Genomic DNA, 2,718 nt, shown 5'->3' with positions numbered 1-2,718 from the left:
TCCGGAAACAAAACAACACTTCCTGCATGAACTATGTGCCTGCCACAATACTTAGAACTCACGCTAGAACAACTTATAACATACCCATATAAGGCGTGTACGAACATCTTCCCTGCAATCCTCAACGTCACAGGTTTAGTCTTTTGCCTGCGCAACAAGAGAATCATGGTATACTAAGTATAGTAGGTTATGAAACAGCGAGTCGGGCATGCAAGCAGACGGACATGGATCAAGGCGCGCGGTGTCAAACAACAATCTCACCTCTCCAGAGCAAAAGCAATGGGGATGAGCACCAGGGCGGCGGTGGTATGCCGGTAGAAGACGAAGACGAAGGGGTTCATGCCTTGATCCAGCGCTATCTTGCTCATGATATGCATGCCGGAGTACATGACCCTGATCAGAACCACCGCGCCGTAAGCCTTGGCGCCGCCCGCACCACCCATCCTGATTTTGCTACTACGTATATTTCTGCGGCTAGCTCTCTGAAGGTATTAGCAGCAGAGAGCTGTGCAGCCCTATATATACATTGCCAAAGGCGCCAGCGCAACAACCTAGTAAGAGCATATGCCCTTGCTCCTGTGTCTGTGTGCACCCCGGAGTGACACGGATAATCCCAGGTACGCAGCTAGCTAGTGCACCATCACCTAATCAGTGATGCATGCGATGCGCCAATGGGGCTAGAAGAAAGCGGATGGAAAATGCTGGGTGAGTCGTGCGAGCAGAGCAGAGCGGAGGACACTTGGTGTGGGGTGATCTGAGCATCCACTCATGGAAATGGAAAAGATGACAGGGCAGTGATCTGAGTCGATCCCAACTAATTATTTAAGAGTGTAGATTAGTGGCTCAGCTGTTACCATTTGGAGCCACAAGGCTCTCTTCTTGTGGAAAACGCAGAGGTTGTATGTAACAAACTGGGCACATATTATGCAGATATACAACACATGACCGAAAGGGGACAGGGGAATTAGTGACTGATGGGGCAAGCAAGCTTGCCATGTAGAAAGCATGTGGAGATACACAAGGCAAGTGCATGGTGGTTGCTGCTTGCCTGCTTCTCAATGTTCAAAGTGTGCACCAGGTCTGATTGGATATCATTTTTAGCATGAGAATTCTTTCACGCTGGATCTGTATGCCTATTAGGTAACCCCATCTTTACCTCTGAAATGCAAAGTTTTTGCACGCCTCGCTGTGGCTAACATATGCTGGAATGATAACAGGTTCTTGTTGAGACAAATGCAAAGTTTTTGCACGGCTCACCGCGACACAGTACACTGCCTTTTCAAACTACTGGGTTTCAACAAGGTTGCTCCGCTGAGACGGCGGCCCAGAGGCAATAACGATGGCGGTAGATGCAGAAGAAAGGAAGTGTTTATTTCTCCAAGGACTTGCTAATAATTTGTTAATCTTTTTAAGCAAGTTCTTATAGGGTTGGTTTTATCTAATACTATATGGCATTTGGCCTTTCCGCAAAAAAAGACACCTTGTAAACATAAACCAAGGTTATAGAAAAAATCAGCAACATATAAAATACAAAATTATACCATTGAATTCATCTTGAATATATTTTCATATAACATATATTTGGTATTATCGATATGATATCTTTCCCAATAACTTGGTCAAAGATTGTAAAGATCAGCTTCCACGACAAGTAATCCTCACTACATTATAGGGGGAAGTACTTTTTCCCAGGAAGGCAATTTAATTACAGAATTGCTAATTTAGTTACTAAAAAGAACTATTGTTTACCATGGTCATTCTTACCTCTAGAGAGAGGTAAGAGTTGTAATGAATCCCAGTCTTTGATTGCTTGCTGTTATTGTTATTTTGCCAAAAGATTGTATGGATCGTGACAAAAAAAGAGATACCAATGCACATTACTGTATTTCTCTTTCCTAAACAAACTAACGTCTTGTTTGTGAAATCAAAGGGTTCACATCAATTAACTCAACATGTTTGTTGATGAACACACGAATTCTAAAGAGCTTTGACTTTCCATATTACTTCAGATGACACATAGAAAGATCTGACATATTTAAAAAGGTTCTAACACATTAGTGAAATGAACTAAATATGTATGCATGGCTCAAAAAAATCGTGTGCATCTTAAAAAATTACGAAGATATTAATTGGAAGCTAATTGTGTATAAACTTGAAAAAAATGTGAATTTTGTCTGTGAAACTAACTATTGTCAACAGATTCTCAAACTTCATTTTGAACGAACTTATTCATATTCCAAAATTGCAACTTATCGACCATGCATAAATATTCTTTTGAACAGGGTAGGAGGGTCGGCCGAACAAGGAGGGGTCCTCCCTCCCTACGCCAGAGGGGTCCTACCAGGACTCCACCTAGATTGCCTTGCCCTCCAAGCCTAGAGGGGTTCGACTGACTTGGCCCCACCGGGTTGCCTTGTCCCTCAAGCAAGTGGGGCGGCCCAGTATGATCCTTCCGGAATGTTATGGAACATTCCATAATCTTTCAGTCATTTTTGAAAGTTTCCATCATGTCCTAGAATCTTCCCTATAGAACCTTCACATACCTTTCGAAACACTTCCGAACATCATCGAAACTCTCCGGGACCTTCTGGAGTGCTTCCAACATCTTTAGAAGCACTTTCTAAACCCTCCTATCTCAGTCTCCAGTAAATCGTAGCATTCCTGAATGTCGCGAAATGTTATGTGAGCGGGATCTGGACAACCATAACGATTCCCACA

The 2,718-nt window shown here is 43.0% G+C and overlaps 1 protein-coding gene across 1 annotated transcript in view; it reads right to left on the bottom strand.

The window, feature by feature from the left end:
* Positions 1–807, bottom strand: part of LOC119363448 (WAT1-related protein At5g64700-like) — a 3,120-nt gene extending 2,313 nt beyond the window's left edge. Inside the window, exons 1-2 of the mRNA XM_037628801.1 lie at positions 262–807; positions 85–147 (exon numbers count right to left, since the gene is read on the bottom strand). Of these exons, the coding sequence (XP_037484698.1) occupies positions 85–147; positions 262–443 (245 nt within the window). The 5' untranslated portion in view covers positions 444–807. The remainder of the gene's footprint in view (positions 1–84; positions 148–261) is intronic.
* Positions 808–2,718: the final 1,911 nt, after the last annotated feature.

Source organism: Triticum dicoccoides, chromosome 2B (genome assembly GCF_002162155.2).
Source record: "Triticum dicoccoides isolate Atlit2015 ecotype Zavitan chromosome 2B, WEW_v2.0, whole genome shotgun sequence".
In the NCBI taxonomy this organism is placed as follows: Eukaryota; Viridiplantae; Streptophyta; class Magnoliopsida; order Poales; family Poaceae; genus Triticum; species Triticum dicoccoides.
Note: the sequence above shows the minus strand (reverse complement) of the source record. Positions and strands in the feature narration are given on the sequence as shown.